At 36.9% G+C, this 27,536-nt stretch overlaps 1 protein-coding gene and 1 pseudogene across 1 annotated transcript in view; one reads left to right on the top strand and one right to left on the bottom strand.

Annotated features, from left to right (window-relative positions):
* The window catches only part of C10H1orf185 (chromosome 10 C1orf185 homolog), a 48,803-nt gene that overhangs the window by 8,438 nt on the left and 12,829 nt on the right, over positions 1–27,536 (bottom strand). The window contains exon 3 of the mRNA XM_071618734.1: positions 25,667–25,802. Within this exon, the coding sequence (XP_071474835.1) occupies positions 25,667–25,802 (136 nt within the window). The remainder of the gene's footprint in view (positions 1–25,666; positions 25,803–27,536) is intronic.
* LOC139707323 (large ribosomal subunit protein eL8 pseudogene) lies at positions 891–24,081 on the top strand (annotated as a pseudogene).

Genomic DNA, 27,536 nt, shown 5'->3' with positions numbered 1-27,536 from the left:
GAGGCTGACCTTCAGATTTACAGTCCTCCTGCCTCAGCCACCCAACTCACTAGGATTACAGTCATGTGTCACCATGCACAGCTTCAGCCATTGATTTTTGACAAAGGCAGCATGAACATACATTGGAGGCAGGGAAATCTCTTCAATAAATGGTGCTGGGAAAACTGGATGTCTAAATGTAAAACAAAGAGTATACCCCTGGGGGTGGGGCTTTAGCTCAGTGATAGAGTGCTTGCCTAGTATGTGTGAGGCATTGGGTTTGATTCTAAGCACCACATAAAAATAAATAAATAAATAAACAAACAAAATAAAGGTATTATGTTCATCTACAACTAAATATAAAAATATCTTAAAAATAGCTAGTATTAATAAAAAACAGGGACTGGGGTTGTGGCTCAGTGGCAGAGCGCTTGCCTTGCACATGTGAGGTACTGGGCTCGATCCTCAGCACCACATAAAAATGAATAAACAAAATAAAGATATTGCATCCGTCTATAACTAAAAAATATTAAAAAAAGAAACAATGTACCTCTGTCTCTTACCATACGCAGAAATTAAATCAAAATGGACCAAAGACTTAAGTTTAAAACATAAAACTACTAGAAAAAATATAAAGAAGTGTTTTAGGACCTTGGTTTGGACAAAGAAGTGTTAGATAAGACCTCAAATGTACAGGCAACAAAAGCAAAAATGGACAAATGGGAGTACATCAAACTGAAAAGCTTCTATACAGCAAAAGAAACAGTCAAATGAAAACCTACAGAAATGGAGAAAATATTTTTAAACTATTCATCTGACCAGAGATTGATTTCCAGAATATAAAAGCAACTCAAAACCTCACAGAAAAAAAAGTTGAGTGAGTGACCTAAATAGACCTTTTCCAAAGGAACATGTACAAATGGTTGACTGCCTCTTCCAACCAGCAGACTATCATGGGAGGTCAAGCACTTTGGCCCAGATCCATCCACACCAGCATGTGCTGGACCCAGGCTCACAGTAGGCCTGGGTCCACCCCTCTACCTGCAGGCACCTGCCAGAGCCCAGCCTCTGGCACAGGACCACCTCTTCTGACCAGCAGATTACTGGGGGATCCCAGACCACCCACACTGACTTGCACAGGACTCAGGTCCAGGGTAGGTCTGAGTTCACCCTCCCCCACCTGGGAGCCTAAGTCTAACCCACTTCCATCTTGGGACACTGCAGTCATTGCCATAGCCTTCCCAATGCAGTAACCCCTAACTTTTTGACAGCAGACATGGCCTAGAAGCAGCTGCATCTCAGAGCAGGTATCCCAAAGGGAGTGTGAGGCCCACTCTTTCAACCCTATCTCTGTAAGACTTGCTTCCATCTTGGAGCATCTTAACTATTACCTTGAGATACCTCAGCTATTGCCACCACCACCTTTAGATGCAGTAGCATACATTGAGGTACACCAGCAGGGTCTATAAGCCCAACTTCAAGGTGAGGTACGGACAATCTGCATGGGTACTACAAGAATATAGGGAAGAAACTGTAATATCTCAGATCCACACTGTCCAGGAAGACACATAGACATCATGCAAAAACAAGGGAGGAAAGTGCCCCAAACAAACCAGGACACTATAACAACAGAACCCATGGACAGCAAAGTCGATGAAATGTCAGAGAAGGAGTTCAGAAGGTTCATAATTAAAATGATCTGTGAATTAAAGAATAACCTAAATGAGCAAATACAGGCAAAAAATTATCACTCCAACAAAGAGATAAGAGAACAAATACAGGTAGCAAAAGATTACTTCAAGAGAGAGACAAAGACTCTGGAAAAAAAAAAAACTAGTCAGAAATCCTTGAAATGAAGGATGCAATAAATCAAATAAAAACTCAATAGAAAGCATAATCAACAGAGACTAGATCATCTGGAATATCAGGTAACGAAAACAAAGTATACAATCTGGAAAATAAAGTTGAAGGGGAGGGGAGGGGGGATAGTAGAGGATAGGAAAGGCAGCAGAACACAACAGACACTAGTATGGCAATATGTAAATCAATGGATGTGTAACTGATGTAATTCTGCAATCTGTATACGGGGTAAAAATGGGAGTTCATAACCCACTTAAATCAAAGTGTGAAATATATCAAGAAATTTGTAATGTTTTGAACAACCAACAATAAAAAATTAAAAAAAAAAGAAAAGAAAGTTGATCACACAGTGGAGAAACCATAAACAGATCATTCAAGAATTATGGGACAGCATCAAAAGACCAAATCTAAGAGTTATTGGGATAGAGGAAGGCACAGAGTTTCAAACCAAAGGAATGCACAATCTCTTCAATGAGATAATATCAGAAAATTTCCCAACCATGAAGAACAAAATGGAAAACCAAATACAAGAGGCTTACAGGACACCAAATATACAAAATTACAACAGATCTACACCAAGGCATTCATAATGAAAATGCCTAGCATACAGAATAGGGATAGAATCTTAAAAACTGCAAGAGAGAGGAATCAGATCACATATAGGGGGAGACCAATTTGTATCTCAGCAGAGTTTTCAACCCAGACCCTCAAAGCCAGAAGATTGTGAAAAAACATATACCAAACTCTGAAAGAAAATGGATGCCAACCAAGAATCTTATATCCAGCAAAACTAATGTTTAGATTTGATGATGAAATAAAAACCTTCCATGATAAACAAAAGTTAAAAGAATTTACAACAGAAAGGCTACACTACAGAACAACCTCAGCAAAATATTCCACGAAGAGGAAATGAAAAACAATGATGAAAATCAGAGGGAGGTATTATACTAAAGGAAAAATCTAATCAGAGGAGAAACCAAGTCATGCTAAGTCACGTTAAATACCAAAAATAAACAAAAATGTCTGGGACTACAAATCATGTCTCAATAATAACCCTGAATGCTAATGGCCTAAACTCACCAATCAAAAGACATTGACTAGCAGGTTGGATAAAAAAAAAAAAAAAGACCCAACAATATGCTGCCTCCAAGAGACTCATCTCATAGGAAAAATCATCCACAGACTGAAGGTGAAGGGTTGGGAAAATTCATACCACTAACATGGACTGTGGAAGCAAGCAAGGTACCACTCACATGGACTGTGGAAGCAAGCAAGGGTTTCCATCCTTATATCAAATAAAGTAGACTTCAAGCTAAAGTCAATCAAAAAGGATAAAGAAGGACACTACATACTGCACAAGGAAACCATACACCAACAAGACTTAACAATTATAAATATATATGCCCCAAACAATAGAGTGTCTACATTCATTAAACAAACTTTTCTGAAGTTCAAGAGTCAAACAGACCACAACACAATAATTTTGGGTGACTTTAACACACCTCTTTTGTTTAGATAGGTCTTCCAAACAAAAGCTGAACAAAGAAACTATAGAACTCAATAATACAATCAATAACTTAGACTAAACTGACATGTATAGAATATTTCATCCTTCAACGAGAGAATACACTTTCTTCTCAGCAGCACATGGATCCTTCTCTAAAATAGACCATATACTATGCCACAAAGCAACTCTCAGCAAATATAAAAAAGTAGAGATACTACCCTGCATTCTATCAGATCATAGTGGAATGAAATTAGAAATCAATGATAAAATAATAAATAAAATCCACTCCAACACCTGGAGACTAAATAATATGCTACTGAATGAACAGTGGGTTGCAGAAGAAACCAAGGAGGAGATTAAAAATTTTTAGAGGTGAATGAGAATACATATACAACATATTGAAATCTCCAGGACACTATGAAAGCAGTTCTAAGAGGAAAGTTCATTGCATGGAGTTCATTCCTTAAAAGAAGAAAAAGTCAACAAATAAGTGACTTAACAAACATTACATCTCAAAGCCCTAGAAAAAGAAGAACAAATCAACACCAAAAGCAGTATAAGACAGAAAATAATTAAAATCAGAGCTGAAATCAGTGAAATTGAAATAAAAGAAACAATTGAAAAAAATTGACAGAACAAAAAGTTGGTTTTTTGAAAAAATAAATAAAATTGACAGACCCTTAGCCATACTAACAAAGAGAAGGAGAGAGAAAACTCAAATTACTAACATATGTGATGAAAAAGGAAATATCACAACAGACACTACAGAAACACAGAAGATAATTAGAAATTATTTTGAAAACTTTACTCAAGTTTTTTTTGAAAAATAAATAAAATTGGTTTTTTGAAAATATTTTTTTGAAAAAATAAATAAAATTGACAGACCCTTAGCCATGCTAATGAAGAGAAGGAGAGAGAAAACTCAAATTACTAGTATATGTGATGCAAAAGGAAATATCACAACAGACACTACAGAAACACAGAAGATAATTAGAAATTATTTTGAAAACTTGTACTCCAATAAAATACAAAATATTGAAAGCATCGACAAATTTCTAGAGTCATATAATTTGCCCAAATTGAATCAGGATGATATACAGAATTTAAACAGATCAATTTCAAGTGATGAAATAGAAGATGCCATCAAAAGTCTATCAACCAAGAAAATCCCAGGATTGGATGGATACACAGCCCAGTTCTATAAGACCTTTAAAGAAGAACTAACACCAATACTCTTCAATTTATTTCAGGAAATAGAAAAAGAGAGAGCACTTCCAAACTCATTCTATGAGGCCAATATCACTCTGTTTCCAAAACCAGGCAAAGGCACATCAAAAAAAGAAAACTTCAGACCAATATCTCTAATGAACCTAAGTCTCTAATAGATGCTAAAATTCTCAATAAAATTCTGGCAAATCAAATATAGAAACATATCAAAAAGATTATGCACCACGATCAAGTGGGATTCATCCCAGGGAAGCAAGGTTGGTTCAACATATGGAAATCAATAAATGTAATTTATCACATCAATTGACTTAAAGATAAGAACCATAAGATCATCTCAATAGATGAAGAAAAAGGATTTGACAAAATACAGCACCACTTTATGTTCAAAACACTAGAAAAATTAGGGATAACAGGAACATATCTCAACATCATAAAGGCTATCTATGCTAAACACCAGGCCAACATCATTCTAAATGGAGAAAGATTGAAAGCATTCCCTCTGAAAACTGGAACAAGACAGGGATGCCCTCTTTCACCACTTCCATTTACCATAGTTCTTTTTTTTTTAATTTTTTATTGTTGGTTGTTCAAAACATTACAAATTTCTTGATATATCATATTTCACACTTTGATTCAAGTGGGTTATGAACTCCCATTTTTACCCCATATACAGATTGCAGAATTACATCAGTTACACATCCATTGATTTACATATTGCCATACTAGTGTCTGTTGTATTCTGCTGCCTTTCCTATCCTCTACTATCCCCCCTCCCCTCCCCTCCCCTCCCCTCCCCTCCCCTCTTCTCTCTCTACCCCCTCTACTGTCATTCATTTCTCCCCCTTGTATTATTATTCCCTTTCCCCTCACTTCCTCTTGTATGTACTTTTGTATAACCCTGAGGGTCTCCTTCCATTTCCATGCAATTTCCCTTCTCTCTCCCTTTCCCTCCCACCTCTCATCCCTGTTTAATGTTAATCTTCTTCTCATGCTCTTCGTCCCTACTCTGTTCTTAGTTACTCTCCTTATATCAAAGAAGACATTTGGCATTTGTTTTTTAGGGATTGGCTAGCTTCACTTAGCATAATCTGCTCTAATGCCATCCATTTCCCTGCAAATTCCATGATTTTGTCATTTTTTAGTGCAGAGTAATACTCCATTGTGTATAAATGCCACATTTTTTTTATCCATTCGTCTATTGAAGGGCATCTAGGTTGGTTCCACAGTCTTGCTATTGTGAATTGTGCTGCTATGAACATCGATGTAGCAGTGTCCCTGTAGCATGCTCTTTTTAGGTCTTTAGGGAATAGACTGAGAAGGGGAATAGCTGGGTCAAATGCTGGCTCCATTCCCAGCTTTCCCAGGAATCTCCATACTGCTTTCCAAATTAGCTGCACCAATTTGCAGTCCCACCAGCAATGTACAAGAGTACCCTTTTCCCCACATCCTCGCCAGCACTTGTTGTTGTTTGACTTCATAATGGCTGCCAATCTTACTGGAGTGAGATGGTATCTTAGGGTGGTTTTGATTTGCATTTCTCTGACTGCTAGAGATGGTGAGCATTTTTCCATGTACTTGTTGATTGACTGTATGTCCTCCTCTGAGAAGTGTCTGTTCAGGTCCTTGGCCCGTTTGTTGATTGGGTTGTTTGTTCTCTTATTGTCTAATTTTTGGAGTTCTTTGTATACTCTGGATATTAGGGCTCTATCTGAAGTGTGAGGAGTAAAGATTTGTTCCCAGGGTGTAGGCTCCCTATTTACCTCTCTTATTGTTTCTTTTGCTGAGAAAAAACTTTTTAGTTTGAGTAAGTCCCATTTGTTGATTCTAGTTATTAACTTTTGTGCTATGGGTGTCCTATTGAGGAATTTGGAGCCCGACCCCACCGAATGTAGATCGTAGCCAACTTTTTCTTCTATCAGACGGCGTGTCTCTGATTTGATATCAAGCTCCTTGATCCATTTTGAATTAACTTTTGTGCATGGCGAGAGAAAGGGATTCAGTTTCATTTTGTTGCATATGGATTTCCAGTTTTCCCAGCACCATTTGTTGAAGATGCTATCCTTTCTCCATTGCATGCTTTTAGCCCCTTTATCAAATATAAGATAGTTGTAGTTTTGTGGATTGGTTTCTGTGTCCTCTATTCTGTACCATTGGTCCACCCACCTGTCGCACCGGCAGGCCACTGGGCCTGTCCTGCTGGTCGGTCGCAGGTCTGCCCACCTTTCGGGCACGGGTGGCGGCTCTGCTCTGCCCCTACTCCAATTGGGGTGTCGTGACTACCACGCCGGCAGGTCGCTGGGCCTGTTCCTGGCACGGGCGGCGACTCTGCTCTGCCCCTACTCCAATTGGGGTGACGTGTGTACCACGCCGGCAGGCTCCTGGGCCTGATCCGCCGGTCTGTCGCAGGTCTGCCTACCTTGCAGGCATGGGCGGCGGCTCTGCCCTGCCCCTCCTACCACGCCTGCGGACCGCTGGGCCTGATCTGCAGGTTGGTTGCAGATCTGCTCACCCTGCGGGCACGGGTGGCAGTTCTGCTCTGGCCCCACTCCAATTGGGGTCACATGACCACCACACCGGCGGGGCCTGATCCGGGCACGGGCGAAGGCTCTGTTCTGCCCCTACTCCAGTTGGGGTGACGTGTGTACCACGCTGGCAGGCCGCTGGGCCTGACCCGCCAGTCTGTCGCAGGTCTGCTTACCTTGCAGGCGCGGGCGGCGGCTCTGCCCTGCCCCTCCTACCACGCCCGTGTACCACTGGGTCGCGGGTCTGCCCACCTTGCGGGTGCGGGTGGCAGCTCCGCTCCGCCCCCTCTCCAATTGGGGTCACGCGATCACCACGCCGGCGAGCCGCTGGGCCTGCTCCGGGCGCGGGCGGCAGCCCGGCTCCTCCCCTCTGGCTCGACGACAAATCGAGAGAGATTCGGGTGTCTGTGCCTCACCCTCCCTACCAGGAGACCAACTGTTTCTGTTGCCGCTGGTATTGATGAAGTTCTCTCCTCCGCCGCTTTCTGATGACATCAGATCTCTGCCATGTTGGTATCCTATGCGAATGGCAGCATTTCGTTCCCTTTGCCGGGTAACCACAGCAACGGGTGAGTCCTGACCGGCCCTCAGCAGGACCCGGACCGAGAAGCAGTTTCCGCGGGCTCCTTAGCCCTGGGCCAGAGCAGTTCCGGGAGCTGGAACTCGGCCGCTCCGTGCTCAGTGTATGCTCTGATAAGAGCAGGCTCCAAGAAGCAGTTTTTGCGGGCTCCTTAGCCCTGGGCCAGGGCAGTTCCGGGAGCCGGAACTCGGCCGCTCCGTGCTCGGTGTATGCTCTGATAAGAGCAGGCTCCAAGAAGCACTCAGGCACTGAGCCTGAGTAATCTGTCTGCAAGCCGCAGGCGAATGGCAGCCTGAAATTACCTGTTGTATGGCTGAATGAGCTGTGGTCAGTCGAAAACAGGGATGGTGACGTCAGCTCTTCAAGATGGTGGCCGCTGGCCTCCTCTGTGGTCTGACCGGTGTGGAGAACCGAAATGGACCGCTTCCTTCCCCCATCTCGAACCCAGAATTCAGCACTGAGTACGGTGCTTGCACGGCTGGCAGATACTGCAGCGCTGTATCCCTGCGCCACTATCTCCTCTACCATAGTTCTTGAAACACTGGCCAGAGCAATTAGACAGATGAAAGAAATTAAAAGGATAAAATTAGGAACAGAAGAGCTCAAATCGCCACCATTTGCTGATATTAGGATTCTATACCTAGAAGACCCTAAAAGTTCCACCAGAAAACTTCTAGAACTAGTAAATGAATTCAGCAAAGTAGCAAGATATAAAATCAACACCCATAAATCAAAGGCATTTCTGTATATCAGTGAAAAATCCTCAGAAAAGGAAATGAGAAAAATTATCCCATTTACAAAAGCCTCAAAAAATAAAATAAAATACTTGGGAATTAACTTAACGAAGGAGGTGAAAGATCTATACAATGAAAACTACAGAACCCTAAAGAAAGAAATAAAAGAAGACCTTAGAAGATGGAAAGATCTACCTTGCTCTTGGATAGGTAGAATTAATATTATAAAAATGACCATACTTCCAAAAGCACAATGCAGATTTAATGCAATTCTAATCAAAATCCCAATGACATTCTTCATAGAAACAGAAAAAGCAATCATTAAATTCATCTGTAAAAATAAAAGACCCAGAATAGCTAAAGCAATCTTTAGCAGGAAGAGTGAAGCAGGTGACATCACTATACCAGACCTTAAACTATACTACAGAGCAACTGTAACAAAAACAGCATGGTATTGGCACCAAAACAGATTGGTAGACCAATGGTACAGAATAGAGGACACAGAGACTAACCCACAAAATTACTATTATCTTATATTAGATAAAGATGCCAAAAACGTTCATTGGAGAAAAGATAGTCTCTTTAACAAATGGTGCTGGGAAAACTGGAAATCCATATGCAACAAAATGAAATTAAACCCCTATCTCTCACCATGCACAAAACTCAATTCAAAATGGGTCAAGGGCTTAGGAAAAAAACCAGAGACCCTGTGTCTAATAGAAGAAAAAGTAGGCCCTAATCTCCATCATGTGAGATTAGGCCCCAACTTCCTTAATAAGACTCCTTTGGTGCAAGAATTAAAATCAAGAATCAATAAATGGGTTGGACTCAAACTAAAAAGTTTCTTCTCAGCAAAAGAAACAATCTGTGAGGTGAATAGAGAGCCTACATCTTGGAAGCAAATCTTTACCTCTCACACATCATATAGAGCATTAATCTCTAGGGTATATAAAGAACTCAAAAAGATAAACACCAAGAAAACAAGTAAACCAATCAATAAATGGATTAAGGACCTGAACAGACACTTCTCAGAAGATGATATACAATTAATCAATCAATATATGAAAAAATGTTCATCATCACTAGCAATCAGAGAAATGAAAATCAAAACCACTCTAAGATTTCGTCTCACTCCAGTCGAAATGGCAGCTATTATGAAGACAAACAACAATAAGTGTTGGTGAGGATGCAGGGAAAAAGGTACACTCACACATTGCTGGTAGGATTGCAAATTGGTGCAGCCAATATGGAAAGCAGTATAGAGATTTCTTGGAAAATTGGGTATGGAACCACCATTTGACCCAGCTATCCCTCTCCTCATTCTATACCCAAAGGACTTAAAAACAGTATACTACAGGGACACAGCCACATCAATGTTTATAGCAGCACAATTCATAATAGCTGAACTGTGGAACCAACCTAGATGCCCTTCAGTAGATGAATGGATAAAAAAAAAGCGGCATATATACACAATGGAATATTACTCAGCAATAAAAGAGAATAAAGTCATGGCATTCACAGGTAAATGGATGGAGTTGGAGAATATAATGCGAAGTGAAGTTAGCCAATCCCCAAAAAACAAATGCCGAATGTTTTCTCTGATATAAGGAGTCTGATTCATAGTGGGATAAGGAGAGGGAGCATGGGAGGAATAGACGAACCCTAGATAGAGGGGTAGGAGGGAAGGTAGGAGGTATGGGGTTAGAAAAGATGGTGGAATGTGATGGACATTATTATTCAAAGTACATGTATGAAGACACAAATTGGTGTGAATATACTATGTATACAACCAGAGATATGAAAATTGTGCTCTATATGTGTAATAAGAATTATAATGCATTCTGCTGTCATATATAAATAAAAAATTAATTTAAAAAAACCAAATGGCCAACAAGTTCCACATCAGTTATCATCAGGAGAATGCAAACCCAAACCACAGTGAGATGTTATCTCATTCCAGCTTAAATGGCTATTATAAAAACAGACAAAACATTAAAACTGGAGAAACAGCACTCTCATATACTATTGATGTGAAAGTATATTAGTATAGCCATTATGAAAAACAGTGTGGAGGTACCTCAAAAAACTAGAAGTAAGACTATCATATAATATAGCAGTCCAATACAGAGTATATATGCAAAGGAATTGAAGTCAAAGAAACATCTGCACTTGCATATTTTTGGAAGCTCTATTCCCAATATTCATAGTTGCCCAGTAATGAATGAATGGATAAAGAAAACGTGAGATATATATATATATATATATATATATATATATATATATATATATACACACACACACACACACACACACTCACATATATATACACATACATATATAAAATGAAATATTATTCAGCCATAAAAAATGAATTCATGTCATTTGCAGGAACATGGATCGAACTGAAGATATGTTAAGTTGAATGTCAGGCACAGAAAGACAAATACTGCATGTTCTCACTAATTTGTAGAACCTAAAAAGCTGATCTCAATGGAGGATAAAATAGTGATTACCAGAGCCTGGGAGGGGCGTAAGGGAGTGTGGGGTAGAAAGGGAATGGTTAAGCCCAGGACCAGATGGGTATACAGCGGAGTTTTACAAAACCTTTAAGGAAGAATTAATACCAATACTTTTCAAGTTATTTCAGGAAATAGAAAAAGAGGGAGCTCTGCCAAATTCATTCTATGAGGCCAACATCACCCTGATTCCGAAACCAGACAAAGACACCTCAAAGAAAGAAAACTACAGACCAATATCTCTGATGAACCTAGATGCAAAAATCCTCAATAAAATTCTGGCGAATCGGATACAAAGGCACATCAAAAAAATTGTGCACCATGATCAAGTAGGATTCATCCCTGGGATGCAAGGCTGGTTCAATATACGGAAATCAATAAATGTTATTCACCACATCAATAGACTTAAAGATAAGAACCATATGATCATCTCAATAGACGCAGAAAAAGCATTCAACAAAGTACAGCATCCCTTTATGTTCAAAACATTAGAAAAACTAGGGATAACAGGAACTTACCTCGACATTATAAAAGCTATCTATGCTAAGCCTCAGGCTAGCATCATTCTCAATGGAGAAAAATTGAAGGCATTCCCCCTAAAATCTGGGACAAGACAGGGATGCCCTCTATCACCACTTCTATTCAATATAGTTCTTGAAACACTGGCCAGAGCAATTAGACAGACAAAAGAAATTAAAGGCATAAAAATAGGAAAAGAAGAACTTAAATTATCACTATTTGCGGATGACATGATTCTATACCTAGAAGACCCAAAAGGGTGTACAAAAAAACTACTAGAACTAATAAATGAATTCAGCAAAGTGGCAGGATATAAAATCAACACGCATAAATCAAAGGCATTTCTGTATATCAGCGACAAAACTTCTGAAATGGAAATGAGGAAAAACACTCCATTCACAATATCCTCAAAAAAAATAGAATATTTGGGAATCAACCTAACAAAAGAGGTGAAAGATTTATACAATGAAAACTACAAAACCCTAAAAAGAGAAGTAGAAGAAGATCTTAGAAGATGGAAAAATATACCCTGTTCATGGATAGGCAGAACTAACATCATCAAAATGGCGATATTACCAAAAGTTTTCTATAGGTTTAATGCAATGCCAATCAAAATCCCAACGGCATTTCTTGTAGAAATAGATAAAGCAATCATGAAATTCATATGGAAAAATAAAAGACCCAGAATAGCAAAAGCAATTCTAAGCAGGAAGTGTGAATCAGGCGGTATAGCAATACCAGATTTAAAACTATATTACAGAGCAATAGTAACAAAAACAGCATGGTACTGGTACCAAAACAGGCGGGTGGACCAATGGTACAGATTAGAGGACACAGAGACTAATCCACAAAACTACAACTATCTTATATTTGATAAAGGAGCTAAAAGCATGCAATGGAGGAAGGATAGCATCTTCAACAAATGGTGTTGGGAAAACTGGAAATCCATATGCAACAAAATGAAACTGAATCCCCTCCTCTCGCCATGCACAAAAGTTAACTCAAAGTGGATCAAGGAGCTAGATATCAAATCAGAGACTCTGCGTCTGATAGAAGAAAAAGTTGGCTCCGATCTACATATTGTGGGGTCGGGCTCCAAATTCCTCAATAGGACACCCATAGCACAAAAGTTAATAACAAAAATCAACAAATGGGACTTACTTAAACTGAAAAGTTTTTTCTCAGCAAAAGAAACAATAAGAGAGGTAAATAGGGAGCCTACACCCTGGGAACAAATCTTTACTCCTCACACTTCAGATAGAGCCCTAATATCCAGAGTATACAAAGAACACAAAAAATTAAACAATAAGAAAACAAATAACCCAATCAACAAATGGGCCAAAGACCTGAACAGACACTTCTCAAAGGAGGACATACAATCAATCAACAAGTACATGAAAAAATGCTCACCATCTCTAGCAGTCAGAGAAATGCAAATCAAAACCACCCTAAGATACCATCTCACTCCAGTAAGATTGGCAGCCATTATGAAGTCAAACAACAACAAGTGCTGGCGAGGATGTGGGGAAAAGGGTACTCTTGTACATTGCTGGTGGGACTGCAAACTGGTGCGGCCAATTTGGAAAGCAGTATGGAGATTCCTGGGAAAGCTGGGAATGGAACCACCATTTGACCCAGCTATTGCCCTTCTCGGACTATTCCCTAAAGACCTTAAAAGAGTGTACTACAGGGATACTGCTACATCGATGTTCAGAGCAGCACAATTCACAATTGCTAGACTGTGGAATCAACCCAGATGCCCTTCAATAGATGAATGGATAAAAAAATGTGGCATTTGTACACCATGGAGTATTACGCAGCAGTAAAAAATGACAAAATCATGGAATTTGCAGGGAAATGGATGGCACTAGAGCAGATTATGCTTAGTGAAGCTAGCCAATCCCTAAAAAACAAATACCAAATGTCTTCTTTGATATAATGAGAGCAACTAAGAACAGAGCAAGGAGGAAGAGCAGGAAGAAAAGATTAACATTAAACAGAGACATGAGGTGGGAGGGAAAGGGAGAGAAAAGGGAAATTGCATGGTAATGGAGGGAGACCCTCATTGTTATACAAAATTACATATAAGAGGTTGTGAGGGGAATGGGAAAATAAACAAGGAGAGAAATGAATTACAGTAGATGGGGTAGAGAGAGAAGATGGGAGGGGAGGGGAGGGGGGATAGTAGAGGATAGGAAAGGTAGCAGAATACAACAGTTACTAATAGGGCATTATGTAAAAATGTGGATGTGTAACCGATGTGATTCTGCAATCTGTATTTGGGGTAAAATTGGGAGTTCATAACCAACTTGAATCTAATGTATGAAATATGATATGTCAAGAGCTTTGTAATGTTTTGAACAACCAATAAAAAAAAAGAAAGGGAATGGTTAATGTGTTCCTGGATACAGTTAGATAGAAAGAATGACTTTTACTGTTCCATTGCATGGTAGGATAACTATGGTTGACAATAGTTACATAAATATGTCAAACTAGCTAGTAGAGAGGATTTTTAATGTTTACAATGCAAAGAAATTTTATATGTCTAAGGTGATAGAAATGCCAATTAGCTTAATCTGATAGCTGTGTGTTGTATACAAGTATTGAAATGTCATTGTTCCCCCACAAATATGTATAACTACTGTGTGTCAATTAAATATAAAATATGTTTTAAAATAAAATTCTTCAGAAAGAGAAGAGAGGACACTTCCCTACCAATAATTGTGATGTCAAAATATAATAAAGATATTATAAGGAAATGACAGAAGAATATTCTTCAGGAACATAGATGGAAAGATTGTTTAAAAGATACTAGTTAATCAGGGCTGGGGTTGTGGCCCAGTGGTAGAGCACTCGCCTGGCACGTGTAAGGCACTGGGTTCGAACCTCAGCACCACATAAAAATAAATAAATAAAATAAAGGTATTGTGTCCATCTACAACTAAAAATATTAAAAGAAAAAACTTTTTTTAAAGATACTAGTTAATCAGATCCAGTGAGGTTTATTCCAGAACTACAAGGTTGGTTTAATATTTGAAATTTACTGTAATTCATATAAAAAAATTAAAGAAAAAAACCTCATGCAAACATTTCAATGGAGCAGAAAATGCACTTGGCAAAATTCATCACCCTTTCATGATTTAAGAAAAACAAAATGAAAAAGCTAGGACCTGAAGAGAACTTCTTCAACCTGACAATATTCCATCTACAAAAATCCTGAAGCTAACTCCCTATTTTAGTGATGAAAAGCTGAAAGTGTTCTCTTTAAGATCATAATATCACAAGGGTAACTGTTATTACCACACTTATTCACCATTATTCTGGAGATCCTGGCCAATACAGTAAATGGAAAAAAAAACACAAATATTGGAAAATAAGTAAAACATGTTTTTTCATATGTGATATGATTGTGTATGAAGAAAACCTTGCAGAACCCACAAAAGAACTACTAGAAGTGATAAATTATTTATGAAGATCACAAAACACAGGTCAATATAAGCACCAGTTATAGTAATGATGGCAAAGCTCTCTAAATTTATAAACTAAATGTAATTTACATTAAAACTTCAAGAAGATTTTTTTCTACCTGGAGTTAAAATTACCTCAAATATTATGTGTACTAACAAAAGAATAAGACACATTAAAAACAATATTGAAAGAGAAGAATAAAATTTAGAGAAATCATATGATTAAGACTTATTATATCATTACAGTGTGTTATTGGCAGAGGGATAGATGTACAAATCAATGGAACTGACAGAGATCCCAGAAACACATTCATACACGTACGCCTAACAGATGTTTCACAAAGGTGCAAAAGCAGTTCAACGGAGAAAGGATAACCCCTTGAACAAATATTGCTTAGACAACTAGGCTAATAGTTCAAAAAATCAATCTGAATTAAAATTGGAGAAAAAGGACTCTCATACACTGTTGATATGAAAATATATTAGTATATCTTGTCTTAACCCACACATTTATGCAAAAATTAACTGAAGATGTTAAACTTCAATAAATAAAATAAAGTTATTGTGTCCATCTTTGACATCACAAAAATTAACTGAAGATGGATCAAGGATATAAGTGTGAATGATAATACTTGAAGTCCAAAGCAATCTTGAAAAAAACATAGTTGGAGGACTCATCTTTCCTGGTGTCAAAATATACTACAAAGCTACAGTAATCAAGACAGTGTGGTACTGGCATAGAAATAGACATACTAGACCAATGGAATAGAACTGATTATTCAAAAATAAGTACTCACATTTATAGTTAACTGATTTTTAACAAGAATATAAAAAATTCAATGGGGAAAAATGGACTTTTCTACAAATATTATTGAGACAACCAGATATCCACATGCAATCAAATGAAGTCACATCTCGTACCATACACAAAACTAACTCAAAACAGACCAAGCATCTAAAGTAAGAGCAAAAACTGTTAAACTTTAAAAAACATGCATAAATCTCCATGACAACAGTTTTTTTTTTTGTTTTGTTTTGTTTTATTTTTTTTAAGATACTGAAGGTTGAATCCAGGGGCACTCTACCACTGAGCTCAGTCCTAGCCCTTTTAATTTTTATTTTGAGACAGGAAACTTAGGGTATCCCTAAATTGCAGAGGATGGCCTCAAACCTGCAATCCTCCTGCCTCAGCTTCCTGAGTAGCTGGGATGACAGGTATATACTACCATGCCTTGTATTTTCTGCCTTTTTTTGATATGACATCAAAAGCATAAACAACAAAATTTAAAAAGTGGACTCATGAAAAAGAAATACTTTTGTTCTTCAAAGAACACCATTAGAAAATGAAAAGATAATAAATAAAAAGGGCTGGGAATGTAGCTCAGTGACAAAAAAGAAAAAGGAAAAAAATTTAAAAACTCATGAAATGAGAAAACATTTTTACAAACAGAATATTTAACAGAGGATGTATATCTTGAAGATGAAGACAACTCATAACACTTCAGTAATAAAATGACAACTCAAGTTTAAAAAAGGACAAAGAATCTGAACAGACATTAATACCAAGAAGAATTTACATATCCAATAAGCAGATGAAATATTACTCAGTGTCATTATCCTTTAAGGAAATGTAAATCAGGATCATGATGAGATACTCCAGACACTCACAAGGATGCTTATCATTATAAAAGATTGATAATAACAAATGTTAAATCGTGGAAGATTGGGACCCTCATACACAGTTAGTGGGCATATAAAATGGTTCAGGTGCTTTAGAAGACAGTCTGATAGTTCTTTAGCAGTTAAAAATAGTTACCATATGGGTTTTGGGATTGTGGCTCAGCGGTAGAGCACTCACCTCGCACATGCAAGACCCTGGGTTCGATCCTCAGCACCACATAAAATAAATGAATAAAATAAAGATATTAAAAAATAGTTACCATATGGCCTAGAATTTCTTTTCCTAGGTATATTCCCAAGAAAGATAAAAAACATGTTCACACAAAAATTTACACATAAATTTTTATAACAAGACTATTCACATAGCCAAAACATGGAAATAACCCAAAAGTCCAATGGGCAATAAATGGATAAACAAAATGTCATATATCCATATGATGGAATATTATTCAGTCATAAAAAGAAGAAAGTGCTTACTATAACATGGATATAGTACTATATCATAGTATGCACTATAACATGGATGAACTTTGAGAACATGCTAAGTGGAAGAAGCCAGACACAACAGACCATATATGGTATGACTTTATTTATAATGGATGCCCAGAATGGGCACATATACAAACATAGAAAGTGAATTGGTGGTTGTTTAGGCCTATGATGGATGGGAGGTAATGAGTAAGGGATGATTTCTAAGAGTATGTTTGTGTGTGGTGGGGGGGTCTGAAATAAAAAAAATGTTCTAAAATTGATTGTGGGGATAGTTTTACAACTCTGTGACTATAGTCATAACCACTAAATTATAGACTTTATATATTTTTGTGGTGCTGGGAATTGAACCCAGGGCTTTGTGCATACTAAGTATGTACCACTGAGCAATGTCCCAAGCCTCAAATTATGTCTTATTTCTTTCTTTATTTTCGTTGTGCTGGGGATTAAATCCAGAGCTTCATACATACTAGGAAAGTGCTCTACCACTGAGCTACATTCCCAGCCTTTGGAGCATATATTTTAAATGAGCAAATCATATGGTTTGTATTTTTGGTTTTGGTACTGGGGATTGAACCCAGGGGTGCTTAATCACTGAGCCACATCCCAGTCCTTTTATCTTTTATTTTGAGACAAGATCTCACTAAGTTACTAAGGCCCTCACTAAGTTGATAAAGCTGGTTTTGAACTTGTGATCCTCCTGCCTTAGGCTCCTGAGCTGCTGGGATTATAGGCATGTGCTACTGTGCCCAGTTTAGTCTAATTTCTGTGGCTCTAACAAAATAACTGAGCCTGGGTACTTTATATAGTAGAGAAGTTTATTTGGCTCATGATTCTGATGACTATAAAGTTCAAACAGCATGGTGCCACAATATGGCTGTGTCCCAACATGGTGGAGAAGTGAAAAGGAAATCAGCTATGTGCAGAAGGGTCATATGTATCAGTAAGAAAGCAAGAGGGGGGAGGGGCCGGGCTCTTTTTCAGGCTCTACTTCTAATTCTAGTTCTCTTGCTATTTCTATTACATAGTTAGTTTCTCCATTGAAGTCTTGAGCCCCTCAAAGTCATCTATGAGAGTTGGAATCAACTCGTTTCCCCCCCCTTCTTCATGCTAATATTTTGAGCTCCTTCCCTGCATCAGGAATGTTCTAAATGGCATTTTGAATGGTGATCCCTTTCCAGAAGGTTTTCTATTTTCTTTGCCCAGATCCCCCAGAGGAATTGCTATTTATAGCAGCTATAGCCTTATGAAATATATTTATTAAATAATAAGACTTGAAAGGTGAACTTACTCCTTCATTCATGGGCTGCAGAACAGATGTTGTATTAGGCATGAAAACATTAATCTTGTACATCTTCAAGCTCTTGGGTGACCAGGTACATGGTCAAGGAGCAGTAATATTTTGAAAGGAATCTTTCTTTTTGAGTGGTAGATCTCAAATGTGGGCTTCAAATATTCAGTTAACCATGTTGTAAAAACACGTCATCCATTTATAGAGCACAAAGTAGACAGTATAATTTTATTAATAAAAAAAATCATAAAAATAATGCAAAGAAAAACTACAAAATGGATGAAGATATTAAAATTACCATAACTGGAAAAGGTTTAGTTTTCTAGAATGAATGAACCTTTCAAAGTGTTATAATAAAAAGACAAAAAACCTATTAGGAAAAAAGTAAAAAGATAGCTGGCATTTTATATAAGAGGAAATAATTGTATCCAGTGAACTTTAGAAAAGACAATTGCCTCATTTTTTAGCAGAAAAAATACAAATTAAAACTACAGTGAGATAACAATAGAGTGAATGAGAAAAGCCACAGCCTGGGGAAAAATATTTGCAAAAAGCATCATCGGATAAAGGACTGTTATCCAAAATATACAAAGAACTTTCTAGATTTCAATAAGAAAATGAGTAACCTGATTAAAAAATAAGCAAAAGACCTGAACAGACACCTCATTAAAGAAAATATACAGTTGAAAAATAAGCACACAAAAATGTTTATCAGGGAATTGTAACTTAAAATGAGATACCACTAGACATCTTTTAGAATCGGGAATATCCAAAATATTGATGATACTAATTGCTGGCAAGGAGGTGCTGCAACAATAGCTCTCATGTATTGCTGGTGGGAATGCAAACTGATACAGCCACCTTGAAAGATGGTTTGGCAGTTTTTACAAAACTATATACATTTGCAATATGATTCAGCAATCATGTTCTTTGGTACTTTCCCAAATGGATTGAAAAATTATGTCTACCCAAAAACCTCCATATAGATGTTCATAGCAGCTTAATTCATAATTATCCCAAACTTTAAAGCAACCAAGATGTCTTTCTATAAGTGAATGGATAAATTGTGTTATATCCAAATAATGGAATATTATGCAGCACTGGAAAAAAATGAGCTAACAAGCCAGGAAAAGATAAGGAAGAAAGAAGCTTAAAGGCATTCCCAAGTGAAAGAAGCCAATCTGAAAAGACCACATAGTATATGATTCCAATTATATGACATTCTAGAAAAGGCAAAGACTATGGGAACACTATAGCAATCAGTGGCTGTGAGGGTAAAAAGGGAAGAAATAAATCAGAGGAGCACAGAAGTTTTTTAGGTTAGTAAAACTATTCTGTATGATAACATAATGGCTGATACATACCATTACACATTTGTTAAACTGACAGACTACATAATACTCAAAGTGAACCTTAAATGTAAACTATGAATTTTAGATTATGATGTCAATGTGGGTTTACAAGTTGTAATGAATATACCTTGAGTACAGAGTATTGACAGAGAGGCTGTGCATATGTGGGGTTCAAGGGGTATATGGACTATGTACTTATTTTCTGCTCAGTTTTGCTGTGGACCTAAAATAGCTAATAATAATGAAGATGATGATGATAACAATAATAATAATATATACTTAAAGAAAAAAAACAAATCTAAGATGGGTGCAATGGCAAGAGAATCACTTGAGCCCAGGTGTTTGAGACTAGCCTGGACAATATAGCAAGATCCTGTCTCCGAAAGAACAACTACAACAACAACACATGTTAAAAAACTAAAACAAAGTGCTATAGTGAGATAGTATTACAAATTCATTAGATTGTCAAAAAATTACAAGCCTTAAATATTAATATTTGTTGAATATATAAAGCAATTTATGATCTTTTACATGTATACTAATAAAACTACTTTTATTTTATCTTTTTTTTTAATTTTTTATTGTTGGCTGTTCAAAACATTACATAGTTCTTGATATATCATATTTCACAATTTGATTCAAGTGGGTTATGAGCTCCCATTTTTACCCCATATACAGATTGCAGAATCACATCAGTTACACATCCATTGATTTACATATTGCCATACTAGTGTCTGTTGCATTCATAAAACTACTTTTAAAACAAAGAATTATATAATAATGTTGAACATGCAAATAATCCATGACTCAGCAATTGTAGTTTAAAAACAATAAAAAAAAATTGTACTGGGGATTGAACCCAGGTGCACTAAACCACTGAGCCACATCCCCAGCCCTTTTTATTTCTTTTTTATTTTTATTTAAAATTTTTTTTAAAATGTTGATGGACCTATATTTTATTCATTTATTTATATTCGGTGCTGAGAATAGAACCCAGTGCCTCACACATGCTAGGCAAGTACTCTACTACTGAGCCACAACCTCAGCCCCCTATTTTCAATTTTTTTATTTTGAGACAGGGTCTTGCTAAGTTGTTTAGAACCTTGCTAAGTTACAGAGACTGGCTTTGAACTTATGATCTTCCTGCCTCAGCCTCCCAGGCTGCTGGGATTACAGGTATGTACCTCCATGCCTAGTGCAATTCTAGTTTTCAACATAGTTTCTATAGAAAAGTTCCTGGAGAAACAACTGAAAATAACCCAAATATCTACCACATACAACTTGATATATTCATACAACAGAATAACAAATAGTAAAAATAATGAACTGTGACTATGTGCATCAAGTTTGATGAATCTCATAAATGTAATACTAGACACAAAGGGAACATTAGATATGGAACCCAAAAAGTATAAAATTTGGTAACATATTGTTCAGGAATCCGTAACATTAATAGTAAAACTATAAAGGAAAACAAGAAAATGGTTAAGTGCATTTACAGACTAGAAGTTCCTTCACTGGAGAAATAAGAAATAAGTTGTGAGAGATTTGAGATTCAGGATACCTCAAAGGAGCTGGTAATGTTCTATTTCTTATTCTGGATAACATGTATTAGAAATCTCATTTATAAGCCAGGTGTGATAGTGTGCACCTATAGTTCCAGCTTCTTGGGAGACTGGGACAGAAGGATCTGTTGTTCCCTGAAGTTTAAGGCCAGCCTGGGTAATATAATGAGACCCTATCTTTTAAAAAAATCTATTTTAAATGATGCGTGTGCATACTCTTCTGTAGGTGTGCATCATTTCACAATAAAAGCTTTTTTAAAAAATCAGGCTTTACATGTCAATGTTTATAGCAGCTCAATTCACAATAGTTAAACTGTGGAACCAACCTAGATGCCCCTTCAATAGATGAATGGATAAAGAAACTGTGGTATATATACACAATGGAATATTTCTCAGCATTGAGAGAATAAAATTATGGCATTTGCAGGTAAATGGATAGAGTTGTAGAATATCATGCTAAATGAGGTAAGTCAATCCCCAAAAAGCCAAAAACTGAATATTCTTTCTGATGATTGGATGCTGATCCACAATGGGGTGGGGGGGAAATGGAGGAACTTTCATTGGGCAAAGGAGAGGGAGGAGAGGGGCAGGAAAGATGGTAGAATGAGATAGACACCATTACCTTAGACACATGTATGACTACACATAAGTTGAAACTCTACATCATATACAATCAGAGAAGTGAAAAGTTGTGCTGCAATTGTGTACAATGAATTAAAATGCATTCTGTTTGTCATATTCATATATACCTAATTAGAACAAACAAATAAATAATAAATAATCAGGCTCTAGATCTTTATTATATGAAGCCATATTTTTGCTATACTTTTCATCCTCCTGCCAGAGGATGGATAGAACAATCTATCTCTAGTAGGAGAGGAGTTTAATACAGAGGCAGGAATTGAGACAAGAAAAAAAGAGAGACTCAATGAAAGAGCCTTTTTATACTGAAACTGCTTTATGGCTGAGGTCAGCATTTCTTTTCTTTTCTTTCTTTTTTTTTTGTTCTATTATAGTTCTGTTATTATTTTTCACATATTTTTTGTTCTATTAAAACTTTCTTATTATAATTTTCATGGGGTTCCTATCATTGGTTGTCAAGAATTCTGACCAAAAGCCTTAAAAGAAAAAGAAAACCCTGTCATTTGTGACAATATGGATGAACCTGGAAGACATTATACTAAGTGAAATAAACTAGGGACAAAAAGACAAATACCACATGACCTCACTCATACACAGGATCTAAAAATATCAAACTCATGAATAAGAGAGTAGAATGGTGTTTACCAGGGGCCCGGGTAGTGGTGGGAGGCTTGTAGGGATGTGGGTGAAAGGACAGAGAAGTTCAGTTAGAAAGGAGGAATAAGTCCATGAGATCTATTGTACTACATGGTGACTATGTTACCAACAATGTATTATATTCTTGAAAACGGTTGAGAGTAGATTTAAGTGTTCTCACCAAAAATAAAAAAAATAAGTGAGGTAACACAGATATTTACTAATTTAATGTAGCTATTGTACAGCATATACACAATCTCAAAACAAATGTTGTATATCATAAATGATAAAAATATTTATCAATTGAAAATATTTTTAAAAATATTCCTGAAAATTTTATGTCTACTTGTACATTCTCTCTCCCACTACACCACGAACTTTGTAAAAGCAGGGAATACAGTCTCACTTGTTTATCACCAAATTCCCAGTTGCCTAAAACAATGCCTAGCATATAAATGCTTTTCACATATTTGTTGAATGAATAATAAACTACTTAAAATTTCACTTCTGACAGTTTTGTAATTTTCTATTTGGTGGTGATTCCACCATTAAATATGATGGCATCATTATATCACTAGTACCCAGCCAAATGCCTAGCAAAATGCTCAATAAATTAAATAAATATCAAATAGACACATAGAAACAATATTTTTCTCTGCAATGCAACCTTTACTTCAAACTCCTTCATTTGAAAGTCAGAGCAAATAACCTTCTGAATTAATTTGATCTTTATATTCATCTGCTTAATATCTTGCAGCAGACAATTCTTTCTCTTTTCTTTCTCCTGCAGCCGCCCAAGATGCCAAAAGGAAGAAGGCCAAGGGGAAAAAGGTGGCCCAGGCCTCCACCCTGGTCAAAAAGCAGAAATCCAAGAAGGTGGTGAACCCACTGTTCGAGAAGAAGCTGAAGAACTTTGGCATAGGACAGGACATTCAGCCCAAAAGGGACCTTACCCGCTTTGTAAAGTGGCCCGCTATATCTAGCTGCAGCTGCAAGGGGTTATTAACAGTCACCCAGCAGCTTAAGTGTGCCCACAAGTACAGACCAGAGATGAACCAGGGCAAGAAGCAGAAGCTGTTGGCCTGGGCTGAGAAGAAAGCTGCTGGCAAAAGGGATGTCCCTACGAAGAGACCGCTGGTCCTTGGAGCAAGGGGTCAGCTGGTGGTGATTGCACATGTCGTGGATCCCATGGAGCTGGTTGTCTTCCTGCCCTTCCTGCTTGGCAAAATTAGTGTCCCAAGGTGGGAGTTCCTTACTGCATCATCAAGGGGAAGGTCAGGCTGGGACGTCTAGTTCACAGGAAGACATGCATCACTGTGCGTTCACACAGGTTAACTTGGAAGACAAAGGAGCTCTGACTAAGCCGGTGAAAGCTATTAGAACCAACTACATTGATAGATATGAGGTCCATAGCCATATGGGGAGGCAACATCCTGGGTCCAAAACCCGTGGTTGTCATTGCCAAGCTGGAAAAGGCAAAGGCTAAATAAAGAACTTGCCACTAAAGTGGGATAAATGTACACTGTTGGGTTTCTGTACATAAAAATAATAAATTGTCCTCTTGAGCGGGGAGGAACCTTGCCGTAATAGTAATAATGTACTTCCGTGGTGCTCAATATTCTGAATGCTTTTCACATACTAATTCATTTACTCCCACAACAACTCAGTGGAGGGGGAATTATTCTCACTTTTCAGAAACACAGGCAAACAGACACAGAGAAGTTAAGTAATTTGCCTAAGATTACACAGTAATGGTAGAGCCAGGTTTTAAACCTGTGGAATCTGGCTTTACAATCTATGCTCTTGACCATAATCCTGTAATCCCTTTCCGTGGATTTGTATAGACAAAGGAACAAAATCCAAAATTCTTAGGAGGTCCATTAAATCTTATCTCCAAAGTTGTTTCCTACCTCTCCCTTCTATGAACCCTAGGTTCCAAATGGTAATGTTTACTTTTGAACAAAAAATTTCCTTCGTTCCCTTTCTTCCTGGCAAACTTTCATTCATTTCTCAAAACCCAGTTCAAAAGGTCTTCTATTGAAGCCCTCCTCAATTCAGACTTCCTTATTTGCACTCTTAAAACTTTGTGAGTTCTTATCACATTGTTGTAATTATTAGTTTGTATGGTTTTCTTCTCTCTAAGGCTAGGCTCATATCTTATTCGTTTATAAATAGGCTCGATGGCAAAATTAGCACTGCCACATGAAAGGCACTAAAATGTTTATTAAATGAACCAACACTGAGTTCAACTTGACTTCATTACTCAAGATGCAGAGTGAAACTTTGGCATCCTATCAGTTTGTCATAATCTATTAATGCTCTGTGACCACTGATATATTTGTTTTGCTTAGCTATATCACAGTTTCAAATTTCTACTAGTCTCTGCTTGTTTTACTTTGTCCACATAACATTGTTTTGACACTTCTCATATAGCACAAAGTAAATTATGGTCTGCCTTTCTCACTTGTACTAAACAAGCCCCTTGAAGGATGCTTATCATCCCCAATAGAGGGGCCCAAGGGTTGGGATATAATAAAAGGCTAACAGCTCTTTGGCAAACTGAATTCAATTTCAATTGGTTTGATTGGGTTATGTGGGTATTCGAGTAACTCTTATCTTCATTTCTTTTCCTCTGACTGGCCTGATAATTTTGTTTTCAGTTTTTCACACACCATAATTTTCAGCCCTATAACAATTCCAATATAGGGAAAGTAGGTTCATGGGCTAAAAGCACAGAAAAGCAACTTTAGATGGAATATATTTTCATTTAAGTTTTCAGTTTTCCTATAGTATAAACTCTAAATAGCTTGGGTAATTTAAACTTGGCTTCATATTATTGTCCCTCAAATTAAAAAACAACAGTATGGGGCTCGGGATGTGGCTCAAGTGGTAGCATGTTCGCCTGGCATGCGTGAGGCACTGGGTTCGATCCTCAGCACCACATAAAAATAAAATAGAGATATTGTGTCCACCTAAAAAAAACTAAAAACTAAACATTAAAAAAACAATGGATATCCAATCCTTCAAATTTAAAGACAATAATGCTAATTACTTGATACCAAAATTTTTGGAAAGATTGGTATAAAATATTACACCATACCTGTAATTGGAATCTTCCAGTATGAAAATTTCGAGAAATAAAAACACATTGAGAATGAGATTTCATCTTTGCCTTTGATGGATTTTGCCTGAATCTCTCACAAGTTGCTTTAAATTTGGAATTTTGAAATATTTCTCTGAAAGATATTTTATAGAGAATATTATTAAACATGAAATAGGTCATAAACCAGTTAAATAATTATTTCTAATATTTATACTAAGGGTTTAAATATCAGAATAAACATATTACAGCATATTTATTTTTAAAAACACTCATCAATTTATATACTTTCTTCTAACATGTTAGATTTTATTATATCTATTTTATTCAAAAAATATAAATTAAGCTAATTATAAAGGGTCAATATTTCTAGTTTGAGTATTAACCAGGAGTCACTTTTTTTCTGGTTGTGAGATAATTAGTTGACTTTAATGTTAATTAGCCTTTTTTATAAATTTTTCTTTCATAGCAAAGAAAATTAAATGAATTTCATTGGTCACTTTTGGTAATAATATCTCTGGAAAAAAGTAAGAAGGAAACTGAATTGAAATTAATGACTTACAAAGGAAGAGTACCTGTGATCTTTTATTATCCATGCAACCGCAAGCAAATGAGGAAGGATTAAAAATAATGAAGTGGCAAGTAAAAACTCAGCTGATCAAAGGCAGATAGTTAAGTACAAAGGAATGTGGTTTCAAACAGTTATTATAAACTTAAGGATTTAAGAAATAATTCTTCCAGAAAATGGAATAATATTCAGAGCTAAAAAGAAAAGAACTGTCAAGTCATGAAAGGACATGGAAACTTAAATGCACATTTTAGAACAAAAGAGGCAAATCTGAAAAGGCTACATACTGTATGACAATCTGGAAAAGACAAAACTGTGTAGACAGTAAAAAAAAAATCAGTGGTTGCTGGAGGGAGGAAGGAAATAGATGAAGCACAGAGGGTTCTTAGAGCAAAGAAAATGCTCTGTGATACTCTCAGATGCAAATGTCATTATACATTTGTGCAAATCCACAGAGTACACAACACATGAGTAAACCTTAATATAACCTACAGATGGAGAATGATAATGTATTGATAGAAGTTCCTAAATTGTTGCCCTCCACAAATAATAATAATGCTGATTACCATTTCTTCTTTCAGAGGTACTAGAAAAATTCCAAATTAATTCAAGAGATCATACTATGTTACTTAAGGAGGTATTAACAATTAGGATTCATTCATTATTTAATTCAATTCACTTAACAAATATTTGAGTACTCATTATATGCCAGATGTGCTAGGTGTTAGTGGTAAGGGGGAAAAAAAAGCCACAATCACTACCCTCATAGAATTGTCATTGCTCTTATGGAACTTAAATAGTAGTAAGGGAGACAGACAATTAAATAATCACAAGGAAATGAAAAATCACAACTGTGGAAAGTGCTATTGAGGAAAGCTACCTGGTGCTGTGTGATGTAACAAAGGGAATTATCCTGAATAGAGTGGTTGAGAAAGGCTTTCCTGAGGAGGGGAGGATTGAACAAGGGCATCTGAAGAAATAATAGTAGTAATAGGTAGAGTTTGGTGGAAGAGGGAAGATGTGAAAGTAAGAATATTCTAGACAGAGAAAACATCAGGTACCATGATCTAGCAGCCAGATTAAGAGAAACACATAAAGCAGGAGGGAAAGTAGGGTGTGAATCTGGAGACTATGGGTAGCCAGAGCATGTAGGGTCTTAAAAGTCATGTTTTATTGTTATCCTAAAAGCAATAGGAAGTCCTTTAAAATATAATGGGGCTGGAGAAGAAGGAATCGGTGACTTGATCAGATTTGTATTTGGAAAAATTCTGGCTGAAGTGTAGAAATTGAATGAAGATAATA

The sequence above is a fragment of the Marmota flaviventris genome, chromosome 10 (genome assembly GCF_047511675.1).
Source record: "Marmota flaviventris isolate mMarFla1 chromosome 10, mMarFla1.hap1, whole genome shotgun sequence".
NCBI lineage: Eukaryota > Metazoa > Chordata > Mammalia > Rodentia > Sciuridae > Marmota > Marmota flaviventris.
This window is presented reverse-complemented; position numbering and strand designations above follow the sequence as displayed.